The following is a 22,888-nucleotide window of genomic DNA, read 5'->3' on the forward strand; positions in this document are numbered from 1 at the left end:
ATCCACAACATCTCTGCTGTCCAGAACAAGGAGATCACTGCTGTATTCAGCAAACGGGTTCCCCATTTCTTCCATGGCTAGCCTCAGTGATCGCACGTCTTGTGCAAATGCCACCTGTGCATGTTTCTTCTGTTCATGGTAACGTACATCTGTGTCCTGCCTCTTCTCGGTAGATCCTTCAAATTCCTGAATTAAACGAGCCATCTCGGGACCAGATACCATCCAGCGACGAAGAGCTGCAGGGTTCTCTGTCAAGCCCACAGCACCGCCGTCTCCTTTCACGGAAGCATTGTTCTGCTCATGGGCCTGGTCAATAGCAACAGCAGAGAATGCACGTTTTGACTTCTTGACTACAAATTTCCCTTTCAGAAACTCAGCTTAGACATCGTAATTAAGCTTCTTCAGTGACACCATGTCTCATATGTGGATCAGCACTCATCTCAAATAGTGTGTATGGTCCAGGGTGAAAAACCAAGGGGCGATCTTGGACAGGGCCTCTATGTATAGCATGCTACCTACAAACACAGAAGAAATAATTCTTGGTTGTTTGATGCACTTGACGAAGTGGTCCTGATTTCAAAATTGTAACATGCAGTAAAAGAGATAGTCATTATTTAGTTCAAACTACTAATGATTTGCAATTTCAACTGTTATGTGGGCAGTATAATTACTGATGTATGATCTATAATACAAAATAAAAACATTCTCACACCTAGAATTGATTTAACCTACAATATCAAAGAATTTCAAATTAGCGATGGTGGCCATCTTGAAAATGGCCGCCATTTTTGTCACAGGTCGAATCTGAGATGGCCCTATATCTAAATATCATCATTGAGGCATAGTCTACCTGCACACCAAATTTCATGCTTGTTTCACCAAACCCACAATTCTTCCAAATATTTCACTTATCTGCAGTACTATCAGGATCGGTAGCCAGGATAAAACCAGAAATGATGGGTTCAAACTTGAGAAATATAGGTTTCTGCAAGAAACAGAAAGGAACTGAAATGGTTGATGAATGGAATGAACTCAATAATGATGTTGTTAGTGGTGAGTCAATAGGAAGCTTTCAAAGAAGATTAGACAAATTCATGGATGGAGATGATAAGTAGATTTGGGTAGTTTTGTTCACACAGGGACTGCCACGGGTTGGCCTGATGTCCTCTTGCAGCTTCCTTGAATTTCTTATATTCTTATATTCTCCTATAATGGACTGCGGTCGCCACCCTATTTAACTCTCTATCATCATAATAGGAATATTGCTAGTTCCTCTATACCCTCTTCACTGGAAAGATCAATATCATCAGCCATTTTTAGGGGAAGCATAACAAAAACACTGCATTTGAGAATTGTAAAATAATGTGGACTACCGCCCTCTTGAGAATCATAAACAAACCACCCATTCCCATACCGTGTTACAGCTTCCTTGTTGAGTAATGTTATGTATCTCCCAAACGATGAGATGAACATCCTAACCACACCAGAATCGGGGAGAAAAAAAAATAAGCCATTATTAAATTAACTATAATGATACAATTATAATCCTCTGGCCCCAGACTTATCCAAGTTTCAGGACCAGTAGTATTTTCATCACCACATCTTGGGAAGTCACAAGCCCGCTCGCCCTAGACACCAAAATGACTGCCAATGTTGGCCTACGCTGACCCATACGATGCCTGGTGTGATTAGAATATACACCAAGGAGTTCCCAATAACTATATTCTGATCCCAGAGCCAAATTCAGTTTTTTGCCAATCTGTAGAGTCGGTACTCAAAACGCCCATCTCCGACTCCGACTCCTTGATTTCTCATTTATCCAACTCAAACTACAAGCAATCTCTTAACACCATATCCGTAAAGGTTTGAGTCAAAGAGCTATAGCTATGCTCACAATTCTTCTGAAGCACTGATTATTTAACTATTTAAAAAAATTACCTTCTGAAATGAGAAATTATGCAGATGTGTCCAAAGGGTGAGAATCAGCTGGTGCAGCGTTTGCTTACATTCCATTCTATTGCTGATAGGGAAGTATAGTCTTAGCAACGGCGCTTCCCTAATTCCTCACTCATTTTTCTTCTTTTCTTTGCGACAGATAGCAGCACTTGTATGATTTCCTCATTTTCTCGAGTAAAACCCCAGATGGGAACCGCCTTGTCGTGGTGGGGGCTTGCGTGCCCCTGTGACCTGGCGAGCTAGGCTAGAGGGGGCTTAGGCCCCTGCTCTGCCCTTTCGAGGGGGAGAGGGCTACCCATGCTAGTACGGTCGCCAGTGAGGGGCCAGACTAAATGGTTCCTACGTAGGCTGCCAGTGGACCAGCGGAGCCACCCGCTGGAGGGATCGCCCAATAGGGGCTGTCCTGTGCTGGATGGTTGGGTGTCCAGGCTGGGATGCTTTGGGAGGGGTCTCAGCTCTGTCGTGGACAAACATTCGTATCATGTGGGGCCTTTTTAAAACGACTGGTCCGCATGGGGACGAGGTACCCGTCCACGGCAGCCAGCGCTCCTCCCATTGTAGTCCCAGTAGGTGGTTTCCCTTGCCCCTGGAGCCAATTTTTGTGTAGCTGTTTTTATGGGAAAACACAAAAACATTCAGGTTCTCGTGAGGTGGCTGACCTGGCCCACGAGACGTCATCTTCAGGTCTGAGTAAGGAGGAGGATTCCCCTCCACAAGGGCCTCCCACAGCAGTCTCCTGTTCTGGAAGTTCTTTTGAGGGATGCATTTCTGCTGCATATGACTCTCTTGTAATGGTAAATGTTAATCCATCATTTTCCTATCATGCCTTGCACTCACTTCTCAAGGCGTATGGTACGGTTGTTCGCATTCGACTGGTTTATGATAAGGACTTTCCTTCTAACCGCTGCTATGTAACGTTTATGTCATGTGATGAAGCTCGTTTAGCTTATGAACATGTAGCATCTCTGCCCTCGCCGGCCATGGCTTTAAAACTGAATTTCTCCAGTCACGTAATATTTCAGACAGTGACATGGATTACATCCCAAATGTTTTTGAAAACTATTTAGAGAATTCAGTTCCAGCAGTCCGCCAGATCCCACCTCCACGTTGGTTTGTGGCGTACTATAGAAATGGGCGTGGAATTTCATCCATGCCTCCCGGTACCTGTCCAAAGAAATCGGCACGATTCCTGAGGGAATCTGAAAAAGTATGGGAAGGGGGTGCTTGTGCGAGCAAAAGATCTTACGCAAGCTAGGATGTTGCAACATCTCCCATGCCCTTCTGACAGCATGTTTGAGACTGTTAAGGCTCATCCCACCTTTAACTATAGCAAAGGTTGTGTTTATAGCCAAGACCTCTATGAATTCCCAGAAGAGGAAATACTAGCAATGTGCCCTAGCTCAGTACAAAAGGTGACTAAGATGAGGAACTCCTCCAACATGGTCCTTCTCACCTTTTTTGGGTCCACCCTTCCTGACCGTGTTAATATCGGTCCTATCAACCTTAGGGTGAGGCGCTTTGTTTCTCGCCCTCTTCAGTGCTTCTCATGCTATGGGTACGGTCACGGGAAAAGCTCGTGTAAGGAAGCTTCCCGATGTGGTAATTGCTCTGCACTCGACTCGCATTCAGAGGAGCATTGCAATGGTGCAGCTTATTGTTTTCATTGTCGTGATGCTCACCAGGTACGTTCCAGGCAATGCCCCAGGTATCGCCTGGAGCAGGACATTCTACAGCTTGCCAATAGTCAGTTTATCAGCCTCGGTAGCGCCCGCCGTGAACTCCTGTACCGCCAGAAGGATGGTACTGGTGCGACATCCTATGCTTCATTGGCCGCTCGCTCTTCGGCTGAGTCTGCCGGTCCGAAGACAACTCCTCCTGCTACCTCTCGCTCTGTTGGGGCGGGTGGTACTGTTTATCTGGCTAACAGGTTTGCCATTTTGGCTGATGACTCGGTTGAGTCATCTCTTAGAAGTGACGAGAAAATACGGACTTGAACAAAGTCACCCATGTAGTAGATGTCCATTTGCCACCTGTATCTCCTAAGCCTTTCAAGGGTCTAACTAAGCGGCACCGCGGCTCTGCGGAGTCGTTAGATTTAGCTCAGCATAAGCAGTCTAAGTTTTCTCCCGGTGCTTATAATCGTGAGTCCTCCAGGGACCGCTCTGCTAGGGTAGCTCCAGTAGTTTCTGTCCAGCCTTCTGTGACGCCCTCCGTCTCAGATCGGGCTTCTTATGATGAGGACGGTCTGAGCATGGAGACGTCCGATGATATTGTCATAGCCGTCCCTCGTGGACCAACTGTATCGGAAAGTGCAGTCCTGCCTGATCCTCGTCCTCCGAGGACCAGTAAAAGTGATGATAGTTCGCATCACCCACCGATAAGCCGAAAGGCTGAGGTCCAACGACCCGGCACACCTCAATTCCCGGTGTCTTCTCGTCGTTTGATTATTTCTAGTCAGGTCAGTCACGGGCAGCCTCAAAAGGCTCGCTCGTCCACTGCACCCAAATAGTCGTCTTCAAGCTTCTACAATGGAACTGTAGAGGCCTTCGCGCCTCGTGGGGGGAACTCCGAGCTTTGCTGTCGGAGTTCTCTCCAGCCTGTGTAGCTCTACAAGAGACTATGATAGGTGATAGTACTTATTCTAGTCCTCCTGGCTATCGTGCCTTTTTAACACTCCTTTCCTGACCAGGGCCACCACGGTGGCACAGCTATTCTAGTCCGTCAGGATATACCTGTTATCCCGGTACAACTTAACTCTCCCTTCAGGTGGTTGCTGTTAAGGTCTTTATGGGACGACTGTACACCATCTGCAGTTTATATCTCCTCCTCGGCTTCCTGTCTCCAGGGGTGAGCTTGACGGCCTGGTGCGTCAGCTGACTCCGCCTTTTCTTTGTTGGGAGATTTTAACGGCCGTCACCCATTGTGGGATGAAGGTGCTAGTAATCCTCGTGGGGTTTTAATCGGTTCTTTTATTGAGGATGAGGGATTGGAGATTTTAAATTCTGGGGATGTTACACATTTCCACAGTCCTACTGGGACTTTTACAGCTATCGATCTTTCTCTTTGTACATCTAATTCTTTCCTTGATTTTAATTGGCGAGTCCTACCGGATTTACACGGTAGTGACCACTTTCCGATTTTATTGCAATCTGTGAAATCTGAGCCACAGTCCCGGCCACCACGCTGGGTTTTAGACAAGGCAGATTGGCGTCGATTCACAGACCTTAGCTCTTTTATTCGTCCGCTGGCTGACTTTTCTACTTGTGCTGAGGCTGTTGATTATTTTACTGATTTTTTATTTCTTTAGCCCTTCAGACAATCCCTAGGACGTCAGGTCGCTTTACTAAGCGTCCCGTTCCTTGGTGGAACGCAGCATGCACTGCAGCGGTAAAGAGAAACGGGCAGCTTTCTCTCGTCTCCGGCGACATCGTGGGGACCCGCAGTGCCTGGAAGCTTTTCGGCGCTGCCGAGCTCGGGCCCGCCGCATTTTGAAAGAGGCACAAAGAGCCTCGTGGAAAGCCTATGTCTCTTCCATAAACGTCCGCACCCCTCTTACGGATGTCTTCAACAAAGTCCGCCGAATTGCTGGGAAGTATTCTGCTCCTTCCCCACCAATTTTGTTGTCTGCTGGGCGAACGGTGGCAGACCCTAGGAATGTCGCTGACCTCTTCGCGGAGCACTTTGCCAGTGTTTCCCAGAGGCATCCTGCAGCTCCGGGCGCACGTCACCGCCAGAGAATGGAATCTCTCGGCATAAACTTTTCTTCCGCTGGAGGGGAGTCTTATAATGTCCCTTTCTCTGCTTCCGAGTTGCGGACTGCTTTGTCCCAGTGTCACGACTCTTCTCCTGGGCCAGATGATATACCTTATGCCTTCTTGCGCCACATGTCTGACACTGCTTTTAACTTTCTTTTAAATCTTTATAATATGATTTGGCATACCGGTGACTTTCCATCTTCTTGGGCTGTGGCAGTGGTTCTCCCATTTCCGAAGCCTGGGAAAGATAATCTCCAGGCTACGAACTACCGTCCTATATCTTTAACGTCCTGTATTTGCAAAGTGTTAGAAAAGATGGTAAATATAAGACTCATGTGGTATTTGGAGAGGGGAAAGTCACCGGTACAGTACGGCTTCCGAAAGATGAGGTCTACTACTGATGCTCTTTTATCCCTAGAGTCTTCCATTTGTGAGGCCTTCGCTAATCACCACCATCAAGTAACAGTCTTTTTTGACCTGGAGAAGGCCTACGACACGGCTTGGTGTCATGGCATTTTACAGTCTTTGTTTAATTTTGGCCTTCGTGGCCACCTTCCTATTTTTATCCAGCAGTTTTTATCCAGACGTTTTTTACGGGTTCGAGTTGGGAGTGTTCTCTCCGATGCTACAGCTTTAAATGACGGTGTCCCACAGGGAAGTATTCTTAGTGTTACGCTATTCGCAGTTGCAATAAATGGTGTTATAGATACTCTACCGGATGGCATTCACAGTTCTTTATATGTGGACGACTTGTGCATCTCTTTTGCTGCTTCTAGGATGTCACTGATTGAGCGCAAGCTCCAACTGGCGATCAATAGGGTGTCCAGTTGGGCCAACATGAACGGTTTTCGATTCTCCACCTCGAAGACCGTAGCCATGCATTTTGTCGCAACCGTGGTGTCCATCCAGACCCGGATTTATACCTCGCCAATAGACGCCTCTCATGCGTGGAGGCGACTCGATATCTTGGCCTTTTATTTGACAACCGTCTCACCTGGGTTCCCCATTTCGCTCTCTTAAGGCGTCTTGTCGGCAGGCACTATCCCTTCTTCGGGTTTTAAGTCATACCTCTTGGGGTGCGGACAGGGACACGTTGCTGTTGCTTCACCGTACACTCATACTTCCGAAGCTGGAATACGGCTGTGAGATCTACTCATCCGCAACAGATGCACGACTACGCTCGCTTGACCCCGTGCATCATGCTGGGGTCCGCTTGGCTACGGGTGCATTTCGGACATCTCCAATACCTAGCCTTCTAGTGGATGCTGGTTTCTGGCCGCTCGACCTCCGGCGCCAGTCTTCGATGCTCCGGTGTTGGTTTCGCACCCACCGTCTGCCTGATTTTGTCCCCTGTGTGTCAATGTTGCGGGACTCGCGCTCGCAGGCGTATGTCACTCGACCGAGTCTCCCTAAACCTTTTGGCCTACGTGTTGCAAATCTCATGGCAGAGTTATCTATCGACCCCACTCCTGTGTACTCTTTCCGTCTCCCGCGAGTTGGTTATTGGCAGCTTCCTGTTATCTCATTATGCCCTGCCATGGATGGCAAGAAGGATTTTCTGCCAGCTCTGTCCCACACACGGTTTTTAGAACACTTTTTTATGCATTCTGATGATATCCCTGTTTTTACTGATGGCTCCAAATCCGACTCAGGCGTTGGATTTAGTGTGGTTTTCCCCTCTTTTTATCGGTCTGGCAGCCTTCCTTCAGTGGAGCTGTCTGCCATAGTCCTAGCTTTACAAATAATTTTTACTCTACCGGTTTCGTCTTTTACAATTTTTAGTGACTGTCGCAGTGCTCTTACTTCTCTCTCTTGCACTATATCCTTTAACCCTTTGGTTTTATCAGCCCTGGAGTGGCTATACCTTCTTACACAACGAGGATATCGTGTTGGGTTCTGTTGGGTTCCTGGTCACGTTGGTGTTCCAGGGAATGAACACGCAGATCGCCTCGCTAAAGAGGCAGCAAGTCGCGCTCCATCTCCTGCGTCTGTTCCGTTTCGAGATGTCTTTCCTCTAATTCGTGAGGCAGTTGCAGCAATCTGGCAGAGGAGATGGCTAACGGGGGTCGCAACCTCGAAAATGGGAGAGATCACTATTTCCTCTATCCCTCACTGGACATACACCCATGTTCGAGATCGACGTTTACAGACTTTATTGGCGCGACTGCGTATAGGTCACACGTACCTTACACAGAGGTACCTGTTGACCAGGGACCCTCAACCTTACTGTGATGACTGCCTGGTGCCGCTTACCGTGCGGCACCTATTGGTAGAGTGCCCTAGTTTGATAGAGTTACGACACCGCTACCTCTACCGCTGTCGCGGTAGAGATAGCGGTGTCTATTATATCTCAAAGGTCCTTGGACCAAAGTGTCTGGCCCAAGGCCATGACGTTTTTAGATTTTTGGGAGAAGCTGGCCTTCTCCCAAAGCTGTGATTTTTATTTAATTTTAATATATGTATTTTAATGGTTTATGTATATTATTGTAGTTTTTTTTTTTTTTTTTTTTTAGCTATGGTATTGGTTTTAATTGCTTTTAGTTGTTTTTATCAACAATTTTGTCTTTTTACATTATTGTAGAGGCGCCATATGACCGTAGATGTTGCGGCGCCTAAAATTAAAATCCATCCAAAATCCATCCTTTCCGACCGCTCTATTGCTGCCGTGGTAGACGGCCACTGTTCTAAATCTATTAATAGTGGTGTTCCTCAGGGTTCTGTCCTGTCCCCCACTCTCTTTCTATTATTCATTAATGACCTTCTTAACCAAACCTCTTGCCCTATCCACTCCTACGCTGAAAGATACTACCCTACATCTTTCCACGTCCTTTCAGAGACGTCCAACCCTTCAGGAAGTCAACAGATCACGCAGGGACGCCACAGAACGCCTGACTTCCGATCTTTCTAAGATTTCCGATTGGGGCAGAGAAAATCTAGTAGTTTTCAATGCCTCAAAAACTCAATTTCTCCATCTGTCAACTCGACACAACCTTCCTGACAACTATCCCCTCTTCTTCAATGACACACAATTGTCTCCCTCTTCCACAATGAATATCCTCGGTCTGTCCTTTGCTCATAATCTTAACTGGAAACTTCATATCTCATCTCTTGCTAAAACAGCTTCTATGAAGTTAGGTGTTCTGAGGCGCCAGTTTTTCTCGCCTCTCTAACTCCTTACTCTGTATAAAGGCCTTATCCGCCCGTGTATGGAGTACTCTTCGCATGTTTGGGAGTGTTCCAATCACACAGTTTTACTAGATAGGATGGAATCAAATACTTTTCTTATCATCGCCTACACTAACAAACACTCTTCAGGCTCTTTCTCACCGCCGAAATGTTGCATCTCTTTCTATCTTTTATCGCTATTTTCGTGCTAACTGTTCTACTAATCTTGCTAACAGCATGCCTCCCCTCCTCCTTCGGCCTCGCTGCACAAGGCTTTCTTCTTCCTCTCATCCCTATTCTGTCCAACCCTCTAACGCAAGAGTTAACTAGTGCTCTCAATCATTCATGCCTTTCACTGGTAAACTCTGGAACTCTCTCCCTGCATCTGTACGACTTGTCTTCTCTTAAGAGGGAGTTATCGAGGCATTTGCTCCCCAATTTTGGCTGACGCTTTTACACTTTAGAGAGCCAGCACTCAAGTGGACCTTTTTTTCTATCTTTTTTTTTTTTTTTTTTTTTTTTTGCCTTGGCCGGCTCCTCTTCCCTTCGTAAAAAAAAAAAAATAATAATAATATATATATATATATATATATATAATTTTTATTTTTTTTATTTATTTATTTATTTATTTTATTTTCTTTCTTTATTTGTACATATAATTTTCCTTTATTATCAATTAATAAAATTATTTATTAATTAAATTTATTTATTTGTACATATAATTTTCCTTTATTATCAATTAATTAAATTATATATACAGGTATTTCTCGATTGATGCGTGTTCAGATAATAAGATTTCAAAATAACAATGTACAAGATCTTTTATTTTCTTTCAAATTACGCAGATTGTTTAAAATATACAGTGTTAAGAAAATCAAGTTGTGCGTCTGGTTGATTCCCATGGGGAAAATGGTTTTAGTTAACGAATATATATATATATATATATATATATATATATATATATATATATATATATATATATATATATATATATATATCTGAACCTGATAACTCGAATTTCGCGATAAGTCGGACTCTGACCGATCCAAGGACTAAAGTCCGAGTTAAACTGCCCGCCTTTCTTTCTTTTATTTCATTTTCTATTGACATTATCAAAAATCTAATTCCAACAGAAAAATTACATTTTTATTGTAGTTTTAAATGCTACCAAACAAAAGTCGATCAGAGTTTATACCGATTTTGTGGAGATTTCTGAAGTGTAAAACAAAATTCGTCCTTGTTTTGCTAATTGTATTCATCTGAATGACATGAAATTTTCACACATGATTGTTTATTCAATGGTGACTTCCTTGAACATGATAAGATGATAGTGCATCGGCCAGATCTCCGCTTCTCTAGAAAATATTATTCACTCATACATCACAAAATGTTTAGGGTAATCATTTCTCTAAATAGGCTGCAGTACACATTCATTGGTCACTTCTGCAGCTGGGTTTGAAAAGTAGCCTGTGACTGAGTAGCGGATGTCAACCCCCATTGAGAAGGGAAGGGCCGATAGGGTGTGTCGTCATTGTCACCGTCTACTTTTTTCACTAAACCCCCCAGCCCCGCTCATCCTATGTAATCTCTGCCTCTGTTTTTCTTTCACTCTTTGTGTTGCTATATAAATTAGTGCATTTCCAGAATTATTATAACTTTCGTCCCACACCACCACTGAGCTAAAATCAAAGGGTGTTTTTTGTATTTTGTATAAAGGTTTCGTAACTTTCATTTCCCCAGTCGTAAACGTGGCATATGAGCGGGGGAGGGTGACGTTGTCGCTTCCTTCACAAGTGAAGGAATTCTTGGCGTCCAGACACACTTTCTCACTATGCATCATTCCACTACTTTAAGCTCGATCGCTACATGGCCACCTTCATAGCCAAGCTAAGATATTTATTTACAGCATCAATGGGTACTTCTTGAGAGAGAGAGAGAGAGAGAGAGAGAGAGAGAGAGCGGGCCGATGATCTGTGGACTATGGAGATGTGGCATCACTGGGGGAGTCCCCATGGTTTTTACGCCTTGGTCCTATTTGCCATTTCTCACTGTGGAGAGTATAACATAAATATTATAATACTGTTATTATATTTTATTAGCATTGGGAAGTATGATATAAATCAGAAAATCTTAGAGAGAGAGAGAGAGAGAGAGAGAGAGAGAGAGAGAGCGTTACCATATTTTTCTATTTAATATCTCTTCTCTCTCTCTCTCTCTCTCTCTCTCTCTCTCTCTCTCTCTCTCTCTCTCTCTCTTGTTGTCCAATAGAATGGCTTCATATATATGACGTCAAATCAGCTGGTTGGAGCTGCGAAGGAATAGCCAGAAACGAGGAGAGCGGGCGGAACGGAACGTTCACATTAGGAAATTGCCCCAAAAATGATAATACTGAAACAAAATATCTACAAAATTTACTGGTACGCTGTATGAAAACAAAATCACCGTAAAGTTGTATAACAAAGTGGCTCTGATACCTGAAATATCGATAATACCGATGTTGAAATACCGGTATTTCGGTATATCGATTCTCGGTGCACATCGTTACCGGGGAGACATGGAAGGACAGCCGGACGGAGAGGAACGTGAGCTCCGTGGAGAGGTGTAGGTGCGTGGAACTGGACCTGCCCGTGACACCTACAAACCACATTCCAGATTCACAGCAGGACAGCGCGAGCGAAGCGTCGCTCGTGGTTCGTTTCCAGCAATGCCCAGCCGAGTGAGTGTGAACTCAATCCTGATTGGTCCACGTTACTCCCCTGTTATCGACACTACGTTATAAATATTCCTGATTTTGTCGAAATAAACCAGTTTCTGAGTGGTCACCGGTCGTTTCTGTTCGCCTCTCCACTACTCAGTTTGTGTTAGTAGTGGCAGGCTACATTGGTGACCCTGGAGTGACGCTCTTTACCTCGCAACGCTCTCAACCTTCGACATGCAGTCTGACTGCGTTACGTCAACGGCAACACAAGTCAAGTTTCCTAAATTTTCGGCGATCGATGCCCCCACGTGGTTCAGGCGGGCAGGGGTGCAATTCCGCCTGAAGAAGATAACTAGTTCAACGACCCAGGCAAACCACGTCCTTGCGTCTCTCCTTGATGAACTCTTTCTCCGCATCTCGGAGTGTCTGATATCCAAGGGCGACACTGCCATTGAATACAGCGACCTCAAGACTTTCCTCCTGCAACGCTTCACTCTGTCAGCACCATTGCAAGTAACATAGCTCTTGCAACTGTCCAAGCAGGCCCTCGATGACCTGAGGCCTTCTGAGGCCCTCCTCGAGATGAAAGCATTGGCAAAACCTCTCTCAGCAGCCAACGGATCAGACAGAAAGCTGGACTTGTTGCCTGCCCTCTGGCTCCTCCCACTCCCAGAATCCATTCATGCAGTCATACCAGACGCAGAAGGGATGGACGAAGCCGACCCACAGCAGATGGCAAACCGCTTAAGTGATGCACAGGCTGCAGCGGGCCATCACATCAACACTGCGCCTTATGCCTCATCAACAGCACCCCTACCGGAGGAGGATGACATTGCAGTAATCAACCACGCTTCAGCATGTTCCCACCAGCCTCTAGTATGACAGCAGCCTAAGTTTCAGCCACAACCATGACAGCAGCATACCAGTGGAAGGTTTGCTGATGGCCTATGCTATTTTCACGCCATGTTTGGCCCTGATGTTAGAAACTGCAGACAAGGTTGTACCTGACCAAAAATTCATTTAAGGCGGCCGAGGCGGTCCCTGGTGGTACCCCTACTTTTTTCCTGCACGACCCCATAACTGGCGTCGGCTTCCCGGTGGACACCAGCGCTGCCAGCCTCTCAGTGTAAGAAGCCCCATCTACCACAGCATGACATTAGACTCTCGGCAGCCAATGGCACGCTGATTCCCATGTACTGCCATCAGCACCCCAACATCCATATTGGCAACCACACATATGGATGAAATTTCGTGGTGGCCGACGTGAACCGACCTTTCCTCGGAGCAGATTTCCTTGCCACTTACCAGCTCCACGTCGACGTTTGCAGTGGCAAGTTGCTCGATACAGCTTCCCTTGCCGCCACCCCCATCGCAGCTGCCCCGGATGACCTCGCCATTCAGGTGACTGATGCTACGGATGACTTCGCACACCTCCGCATCTCCTACTTTAACATATTCAAGCCTGAGCTTCGTCAACACTCAGGTTCCTGTCAAACATGGCATCTATCACCACATCAAAACATCAGGACCTTCAGTGTTCTCTAGGGTTCACCGGTTGTCACCCGACAAATTTGTTGCAGCAAAGCAGGCCTTCGCAGAGTTGGAGCGCCTAGGAATCTGTCAAAAGGCATCAAGTCTTTGGGCATTGCCTCTGCACACAGTGACGAAGAAGGATGGCTCCCTCCACTCCTGTGGAGATTATAGGCACCTCAACATGCAGACAGAACCGGACCACTACCAACTGCCTGATACCGCCGACGCCACCTCCTTCCTCCAAGCTCGACCTACTGAAAGGGTACTACCAAGTACCAGTGCACACAGACGAAATCCCAAAAACCACTGTACTTTGGTACATTTATCTTCAAGTACAGCTATTTTGGCCTCAGAAAAGCCAGAGCCACATTCTAGTGGATCATAGACAACATTTTATGTGATCTGTCCTTCTGTGTGTGCAACATTGATGACAGCCTCATTTACTCTTCCTCCAAACAGGAACACCTACAGCTCATATCTACAGTGTTAGACCGCCTACAGCAGGGTCTCATAACACGTTGTGACAAGGAGGTGGTCTTCACTCCTGCAGGTGTTTCACCTCCCCTAGAGAAGGTTATAGCGATCAAGCAATTCCCCATACCTACCATGTCAAGGACCTGCAAGAGTTTGTTGAATTGGTGAACTTCTACCATCGTTTCCTTCCCAGAATTGCATCCATCATTACCCCCTTATACAATGCACTGGCAGAGAAACCCAAGGACTTGACATGGGGTGGCCCTCAATCAGAGGCATTTCAGAAGGCCAAGGACGTTCTCGCCGCAACAGCTCTCCTCGCTTTCCCGATCACCACGAACGCCAGCAACACAACCATTGGAGCTGTCCTCGAAAAGGTGGTCCAAGGGCAGTCCTGCCCCCTGGGTTTCTTCAGCTGTAAGCTACTGAAGGCCGAAAGGATGTACTCGACCTTCGATCATGAACTCCTCACAGTGAACCAAGCCATTTGTCACTTCCATAATTTTCTCGAGGGCATCACCTTCACATTTCAGACGGGCCACATGCCTTTTATACACGCCTTCACAAAACAAACTGATGCATGGTCCTTCCGCCAGAGCCGTCATCTCTCCGCCATCGCCGAACTTAATTGCTCCCTTCGACACCTGCAAGGTAAGAAGAACCCTGTATTTGACGCCCTCTCTAGAGTTTCCATCGATGCAATACAATTAGGGCTAGAATTCATCCAACTCGTCAAGGAGCAGAAAGAGGACCCGGAGACAACAGCTTGCAGAATCTCCATCACCTTGCTCACATGGAAGGACATCAATCAGCACCGGCTGAGCTCTGATGAAGCCTGCAGTGAGCCAAGGGAGACTGCAGTGAGCCGGGTGGGCCTGCAAAGAGCTCAGAATGGCCTGATTGCTGCGAGGGAAGCTTGGTTGAGCCCTAGGAGGTCTGCGTGAGCTCTGGAAGGCCTGGATACCGCGAGGAGAGCCTGGATAACGCGAGTGAGCCTACGTACAGTGAGCTCTGGAAGGCCTGACAGCTGCCCCACCTTGTCTCGTTAGTTTTACTCGCCTCCTCCCTACCTGTCGCGTCGTATACGTGCCCTCTCTGCCCCATTAGTGCCGTGGAAAGCCCCTAAGTGAGTGTACAGTGTATTACAGGTGTCGTGCGCAGGTGTACTAGAGTGTAATAGCTACATGTGGCTTGGGCGCCGGTGATGGCGTGTGTGAGGCACCTGCGTGTGCCAGTCTTCCTCCACCCAGTGTGCCAATAAAGGAACTAAGTGTACCCCAGTGTCTGTCCCTTTCCACCCAGTGTGCCTGTGTCTGTCTATACTGCAGTGTTTCAGTCCGCCCATTGAGTTCTTGCCAGGGAAGAAGCAGGACACATCCCCTCCACACTTCACAGCACTCACAGTCCCGGAATAGAGGCTAGTTAATAGACCAATAATCGTTGCAGGAATCCCACGGAGATGTAGAAGATCCCAGAGTGTCTTTCAATGCCGCTCCCCTCCCCCCCCCCCCAATAATCTGACATTAAACAGAATGTTAATTTAGTGATTGACAGTAACTCGATATGCAATGCTACTGCAGAGGATGTTATTAAATTGGCCATCTAAATACCCTTGGAAATCTTGTGAACTCCTTGGGGGTTTGCAAACACCAAGGTTGAGAAACCTTGCTCTAAGGAAATCTATCTTAAAAAACAAAATAATTCTACAATTTGTGTAATAAATACTTATTAAACTATTCCCCGTTTCCGCAGATCTACTTACTTTTCTAGATTTCACTACTCTGTCTTTCCTATCGTTCCTACAAACCTTTTTTCTTTCCTGACTAAGGAAAAGACCACTGGAGAGCTATTAACATCGTACTCAAATATTCCAGCCAAAACTCGAACACCCTGGCATGATAAATGCACTCCATCCCTGGCATACAAGGTGTTCTTAAAATAGATGAGGTACCAGTTGTCAATGAATGCCAATTTATTGCTCTTACAATGATCTGCAAACCTGCAATTCACTGCAACAGCCCTGGGCAACCACTTAGCACCATATCCTCTCCTCGGTAAGACACCGCACACCTTAGGAATCCCAGTATCCCACCCTTGTTCCTAATCTTATCTAAAACTTGTCTAAGCTTCCTAAAGTACTCCTCACTCCTTATCTTATCAAGATCATTCCCTCCTGCGCTGATAATAACAATAGATTTGGTCCAATCATCTCCCAAGCATGTGTTGAGCCTAGCTGCTTGGTAGTCCCCTAATCTCCAGCAAACAAAGCCTCTTCCTATATTTCCGATCTCTGGCACAGAACAAGCTATCTAAATATCTAACCTCTTTGGCATACTCTTCTTTGCATTCCACTTTGCTGATGTTTTTGTTTTACTTCTTTTCCATACTGTTTCTATACTTTCCTTGTAGGCTTAGTCTGTGTTTGATTGTGTGATATTGCTGCAACATATTTCTTAGAGAATTTTTTCTTGTTTGTAGTTTGTTTCACTTTTCGGATCTTAATGTGTGGCAAGAGATTGGATGGATGCTCTATTAATATCAATATAAGTCATATGTCTTATATGGCACAAATCTATAATTTAAACTAATTTAGTTTTTATTTTACTTACAAAACACCCCGGATGATAAGCTCGTTGTCTGGTCGGTCACCTTCTATTTTCACATTAGCAGTTGAAAGAGACTGTAGCTGATTTAAGGTGAGATCTTCGACAGCTCTATACAAATGCCTGAAATCCTGGAGATAGAACAGTAATCTTGATTAACCGAATAACATATGATATATAGAATGTAAAATTGGTTGTCCATGCACAATATGCACAATAGTTAAAAATACAAACAGAAAGTAAATGAATAAGTTTCAATATTTCATTGTATCGGAATTAAGTAAAACATGATTTCACCTGTGTCCACGTTACAGCACCAATAATTAGGTCGTAGATTGGCCGCCTCTTCCCTAAGTCTCCAACACAAGTATCCTCCGCTGACAGGATATTTTGTACAGCTGCAGGACTTACTCCGAACATACCCTAAGTAATGTACACAATATAATATAATATGTTAATGTGTGTGTGTGTGTGTGTGTGTGTGTGTTTTGTGTGTAATTCACCACGGTCGTTCGCTGCACCCAGCCAGCCTTCCCCATTACAGAGCGAGCTCAGAACTCATAGGCCTTCGAGTTACATCGCATACCTACTTGCTACTAGGTGAACAGAGATTACACTTTAAGAGGGTTGCTCACTTGCCTCGCGGCGCCCAGGACTCGAACCCGGACCTTCTCGATTGTGAAACGAGTTTGCTTACCACTACACTACACGGTGTGTGTGTGTGTGTGTGTGTGTGTGTGTGTGTGTGTGTGTTATTCACCACACTTGTTAGTTGGTCACGCAGCCAGCCTTTCCCCTACGGAGCAGGCTCAGAGTTTATACTGATCCATCTTCGGGTAGGACTAAAACCACAACACATTCTACACATCGGGAAAGCGAGGCCACAATCCCTCGAGTAACATCCCACACCTACTTGCTGCTAGGTAAACAGGGGCCACACATAAGAGGCTCACCCATTTGTCTTTTCACACCCGGGACTTGAATCCAGGCCCTCTCGATTGTGAGCCAATTATACTAACCACTACACTAAGCAGGGTGTGTGTGTGTGTGTGTGTGTGTATTTACCTAGTTGTATTTACCTTGTTGTAACATACAGGAAAAGAGCTATGCTCGTGCTGTCCCGTCTTCATATCTATGTAAATCCAACATTTCTTTGAACTTACTGACTGTCCTTGCTTCAATGACTCTCATCTAAACCGTTTCATACCTCTACACATTATTGTGAAAGATGCACTTCTTGATATCTCTCCTGCAATTGTCTTTTCTTAATTTCTTAGCATGTCTTATTGTGTCACTGTTGTCTCAGATCAGTAAGTCTTTTCTATATAATTTCTTTAGTCTATTCATCGCTCTGTACACTGCTATTAGATCTCCTCTTTCTCTTCTCTGTTCTAAGGTTGTAAGACTTAGTATTTATAGTCTTTCATCATGTGACCGTTCATTTGAACTTGGGGGAAGCTTTGTTGCTGCCCTATGTATTCTCTCTAGTTTCCTTATGTGTTTCTTTTTGTTCAGTGACCATATTGTAGCTGCATATTCTAATTTTGGGTGTTTTAGAGTCGTTAACAGTTTTCTTTATTATATCTTCGTCAACGTAAGTGAATCCCACCTTTATATTTTTCAAAAGTTCATAGGCATTTCCTGTAATTCTGTTTAAGTGCTTTTCTGGTGACATGTTATCCACAATGGTTATTTCTAGGTCTTTTTCTGCAGACTTCAGAACGATATAGCATCATCTGCAAACAGATGATGCTATATCGTTCACATATACCGCAAACATTATTGGTGCTAATACCAACCCCTGTAGAAATCCACTTATGACTCTCTTCCAGGCCATTTTTTTTTTTTTTATTTCTTATGATTGTTCTCATTCCTCTGACTTTTAAAAAGTTACCCATTTACTTCCAGAAGTCCTCCCTTTAGTCCTCCATTTTGTTCAAGTTTCCACTGTAACCTTTTGTGCAGGACCTTGTCAAATGCCTTCTTTAGATCTAGGTATATGGAGTCCACCCAGCCATCCCTTTCTTGCACTACGTCAACCACTCTTGAGTAAAAGCTTATTAAATTTGTGACACATGATCTTCCTCTTCTGAATCCATACTGTCTATCTGTCAACATACCTTTCACCTCCAGATATTCCATCCATCTCTTTTTTATTATCCTTTCACATATTTTTGCTATTACACTGGTCAATGACACAGTCTAGTTTATTTCCCCCTTTGAATATGGGCACAATATCTGCTCTTTTCTAGTCTGTTGCTACTTTAAGGCACTGATAATGATGTTGTGGACTTAATCTGCTAACTGATGACTGTATTTCAATACAATCTAGTTTGACACTCAATCGGGACCTGAGGCTTTTCTTCCGTCTAAAATAATTGCTCTTTTTTTATTTTCCTTGCTTCTGCTGACACTTGTATTTCACAAACACCATCAGTTAATTCCACTGGTGTTTGACATTGGAAGTCGCTTTCTCTGATGAAGACTGACTGGAAGTAGTTGTTCATCATTCCCGCCATATCTTCTGGGTCTTCGTGCGTTTTATTATTGTATATTAGTTTGCTTATTTCTCCTATGTTCTTTAGCTTGCCGTTTACATATCTGTAAAACAATTTTGGCTGGTCCTTACATTTATCCGCTATATCCTTCTCGTAGTTTTCTGTTCCATTCTCGGAATCTTGACGTACTTGTTTTTTTTATTTATTTATTTATTTATTTTTATTTATTTATTTTTTTTTTCCAGGGCGTAGTCGAACGAATGATTTGGTCTTCTACTTTTTCTCCATCTATTCAAGGCTTTTTCTCTTTCCTTCCTTGCTAACTCACATCTTCTGTCAAACAATGTCTAGGCTTGTCTATTTTCTTGATTGGCACATGTTTCATTATTTCTTTGCAATTAAAGTCACCCATCATTGTCATTTTTTTTATTCTTTTCACTTACTCTTTGTAAACATTTTCTGGTATCATTAAGCATGTTCCCGTATTCTTAATTTCCCCATGAGTTTGTTCTGGGTGGGACATAAACAACGGCAAAGTTCCTTTTTCTTTTCCTTGAATTCTTACTCGTGGTTGTAACACTTCGGCACTCCCTTCTCCATAAGTTATTTCATCCATTTGCATCTCATTCTTTACAAGTAGCATCACTCCTTTTTTTTTTTTTTTATTATTCTTCCATATATTGTGGCTGTTTTCTTCAAGGTCCAATGCTTCAAGTCCTCCATACAATTTTGTCTCCGTTAATCCCACGATGTCAGGCTTGTTTTCTCCTAATCATTCAACTCTATTTTTGCCGTTAAAATAGCATTTACGTTTGTGAATGCAACTTTTTATACTCTTCCTCTTCTACAGTGATACTTACTTCTCTTTTGTTCTCCCTGCTTGTGTACCACTTCCTCAATCTCATGTTTTTGACCCTCCAGTAGTAGCTCGTCCTCTACTCTGCTGTTCTGTTATGTTTATTTTTCTTGGCCGTTTATCATAGGTTCCTGAGTTTAGCTCTTTCCTCTTCATTTACATCGCGTCTCAACCATACATTTTAACGCTTCTTTCCTTCCCAATCTCCATGAGCCTGCCAGGTTATCCTCAGCGTCTGCTTACGATCTTATTCAAATTTTTAACGGGCGCGTTTTTCCCTCCTCATATTTCCCCAGTCTATAGACTTCTTCAATTTCTTCACTCAATCTCTCGTCTTCTTCATCATCTTTCACCTCTATTACTATTTTCTCAGCCTGCTTTTTTCTTATATTCTTCTCTTTCATGTCTAATTGGCATAACTTTTTCCCTTTAATCCAAAGATATCAAAGCACTTTTTTTTCTTTCCCACAGTATCCCTAACCAAATTTCCCTTTTTCTTAATTACTTTTACTACTGTCTTGGTAACCTCCTATTCCCTTTCCTTGGCCGATTCTTCTATAAAGTTTTTAAAACTAACTTTCTACTGGTCCCAGTCCATCTTCCAACGATTTTGCTTTTCACTTATTTTCCTCACTTAATCTTCATTATCTTCCATTTTCTTTTCACTTGCATAAACTTTGTTTTTCAAGTCATCATAGTTTCTTCTGTAGGCTTTCTCTGGTGTTTCGCTTATCAAACCTCTCCTCCAGTCTAAATCCTGAGAAATCCTGTCTAGAAAGTTCAAATATAGCGGAGGTAGGTGTAAATAAACACTCCTCGCCTTTGTCCATTTTGGATCTCACTATTTTGTTTCTTGTGCCTTTTCTCATGTTGTTGACATTTTTAATCCTACCAGCTAGACGGGACAGCACTAAAACATTTTTCTTGCCTTTGGTTAACACTCTAGGTAAAAGATATTCTTGGCGGCTTGATATAATTTCAGAGCGGAGCGCAGCGTGGACGTCCGTCTGGTATTATGTATGTGTATGTGTGTTTCATCAATTTTCATAACTATTTCACCATTTGTTGGCTTTTTGAAAATATTTTCTTTATATCTTATCTGTCCTTCTCTCTTTTGTAGTTTGGTTTCTGCCTTCGCCAAAGTTAGTAATTTTCACTAGATGTAATATCGGGTTTTTTGAAACTTCAATAGCGTGTTGTAGCCAAGGTGGGAATGGTTAGATCACGTTGAACAGAAAAAGGTGAAGAAAATACATTGAACATTTATGAGAGACAGTTGGGGGATGGGGGAAGAAAAATGTGAAAGACAGTAATAGGTACAAACTGTGTGGAGTTGACCGTCCTGCTAGTTTTTAATTTAGTGCTCATCTGTTTCTAAAGCTGAACTCTTCTCTTAAATCTTTGCTAACAACTGCATCTTGGATCATTCTGGGTTTGTCCCTCCGTCTCCTCTTCCCTCTGACTATTTCCTGTCTTCAATCAAAAATTCTTCGTAATGATGTTTTTCATGTCTTCGCTGGCCTAAATCCTCGGAAGGCTTATGGACCTGATGTGGTCCCTCCTATTGTTCTCAAAAACTGTGCTTCCGTGCTTGCACCTTACCTGGCCGAACTCTTTCAACTATGCCTATCGACTTCTACCTTTCCTTCCTCCTGGAAGTTTGCTTACATTCAGCCTGTTCTTAAAAGGGCGACCATTCTAATCTCTTAAACTACCGTCCTATAGCTTTAATCTCTTGCTTGTCTAAAGTTTTTGAATCTATCCTGAATAGGAAGATTCTCAAACATCTGTCACTTCACAATCTTCTGTCTGATCGCCAGTATGGCTTCCGTCAAGGTCGCTCTACTGGTGATCTTCTGGCTTTCCTTACTGAGTCTTGGTCATCCTCTTTTAGAGATTTCGGTGAAACTTTTGCTGTCGCGTTAGACATATCAAAAGCTTTTGATAGAGTCTGGCATAAAGCTTTGATTTCAAAACTGCCCTCCTACGGCTTCTATCCTTCTCTCTGCAACTTTATCTCAAGTTTCCTTTCCGACCGCTCTATTGCTGCTGTGGTAGACGGCCACTGTTCTTCTCCTAAATCTATTAATAGTGGTGTTCCTCAGGGTTCTGTCCTGTCACCCACTCTCTTTCTATTATTCATTAATGACCTTCTTAACCAAACTTCTTGCCCTATCCACTCCTACGCTGATGATACCACCCTACATCTTTCCACGTTCTTTCAGAGACGTCCAACCCTTCAGGAAGTCAACAGATCACGCAGGGACGCCACAGAACGCCTGACTTCCGATCTTTCTAAGATTTCCGATTGGGGCAGAGAAAATCTAGTAGTTTTCAATGCCTCAAAAACTCAATTCCTCCATCTATCAACTCGACACAACCTTCCAGACAACTATCCCCTCTTCTTCAATGACACTCAACTGTCTCCCTCTTCTACAATGAATATCCTCGGTCTGTCCTTTATTCATAATCTTAACTGGAAACTTCACATCTCATCTTTTGCTAAAACAGCTTCTATGAAGTTAGGCATTCTGAGGCGTGTCCGCCAGTTTTTCTCGCCCTTCCAACTGTTAACTCTTTACAAGGACCTTATCCGCCCCTGTATGGAGTACTCTTCGCATGTTTGAGGGGGTTCCACTCACAGTTTTATTTGATAGGGTGGAATAAAAAACTTTTCATCTCATCAACTCCTCTCCTTTGATTAACTGTCTTCAGGCTTTTTCTCACCGCCAAAATGTTGCATCTTTTTCTATCTTTTATCGCTATATTCATGCTAATTGTTCTATTGACTGCATGCCTCCACTCCTCTTGCGTCCTCGCTGCACAAGACTTTCTTCTTCCTGTCACCCCCTATTCTATCCAACTCTCTAACAGAAGAATTAACCAATACTCTCAAACATTCATACCTCTCTCTGGTAAACTCGCAACTCTCTGCTTGCTTCTATATTTCCGTCTTCCTATGACTTGACTTCTTTTAAGAGGTAGGTTTCAAGACATTTGTTCCTTAATTTTGGCTAATTTTTTACTACTTTTTAAGGGAACCAGCCCTCAAATGGGCCTTTTTACTTAATATATTGTTGCCCTTGGCTGGCTTCCCTCCTGCATAAAAAAAAAAAATTATTATCAAAGTTAGCTTCTTCAAGGATTATTCTAAAAAATTATTTTTCATGTTCTTTTCATAATATTGCACTTTTCTTCTTTTTATCTACATCCTGTATGTATTTAGTGTGTTTAGGTTTATCGTCTCTAAATTTATATATCTGAATCCAAAAATATTTTGAGTCTCTATGATGTTATTGTTTCGTTATTTTTCATTTTTTTGTCTTTTTAGTTTGCGCTAAATATCTGTC

At 43.8% G+C, this 22,888-nt stretch overlaps 1 protein-coding gene across 1 annotated transcript in view; it reads right to left on the bottom strand.

Annotated features, from left to right (window-relative positions):
* Window positions 1-22,888, bottom strand: part of LOC123508821 (hemolymph clottable protein-like) — a gene marked incomplete in the record, with an annotated part of 154,330 nt that overhangs the window by 16,804 nt on the left and 114,638 nt on the right. The window contains 2 exon segments of the mRNA XM_045262747.1: window positions 16,191-16,315; window positions 16,482-16,607. Of these exon segments, the coding sequence (XP_045118682.1) occupies window positions 16,191-16,315; window positions 16,482-16,607 (251 nt within the window).

The sequence above is a fragment of the Portunus trituberculatus genome, chromosome 25 (genome assembly GCF_017591435.1).
Source record: "Portunus trituberculatus isolate SZX2019 chromosome 25, ASM1759143v1, whole genome shotgun sequence".
In the NCBI taxonomy this organism is placed as follows: Eukaryota; Metazoa; Arthropoda; class Malacostraca; order Decapoda; family Portunidae; genus Portunus; species Portunus trituberculatus.